Raw genomic sequence first — 320 nt, forward strand, 5'->3', positions numbered from 1 at the left:
TCTTTGTATCTTTGTATGCGGTTTCATATCAGAGCTTTACTTCCGCAGCCCCGCATGCTAATTTTGGATGAAGCGACGTCCGCACTGGATGCGGAGAGTGAGAGAGTAGTCCAGGCCACTCTAGACAGTATTATCGCCTCTAAGGATAAGCTGACCCTCATGATAGCTCATAGGCTTTCCACAGTGCGAGACGCAGGTAAGCCTTCTTGGGAGTCCTTCTTCCATCACCTCTTCTCATACCAACTTCCCTTCTCTCACTTGTTGTAAGCGATAATGTGTAGAGACAGTGAGAAGAGGGAGGGAGATTCTTTCTTTCTTTC

At 47.5% G+C, this 320-nt stretch overlaps 1 protein-coding gene across 1 annotated transcript; it reads left to right on the top strand.

Annotated features, from left to right (window-relative positions):
• Nucleotides 1-30: 30 nt before the first annotated feature.
• CSUI_011188 (abc transporter transmembrane region domain-containing protein) lies at nt 31-223 on the top strand (the record flags this gene model as incomplete). Its single annotated transcript, XM_068071289.1, has 1 exon — nt 31-223. A coding segment is annotated over one exon (192 nt), but the record flags the coding sequence as incomplete, so codon positions are not given.
• Nucleotides 224-320: the final 97 nt, after the last annotated feature.

This window comes from Cystoisospora suis, assembly GCF_002600585.1.
Source record: "Cystoisospora suis strain Wien I chromosome Unknown contig_10035, whole genome shotgun sequence".
Taxonomy (NCBI): Eukaryota; Apicomplexa; class Conoidasida; order Eucoccidiorida; family Sarcocystidae; genus Cystoisospora; species Cystoisospora suis.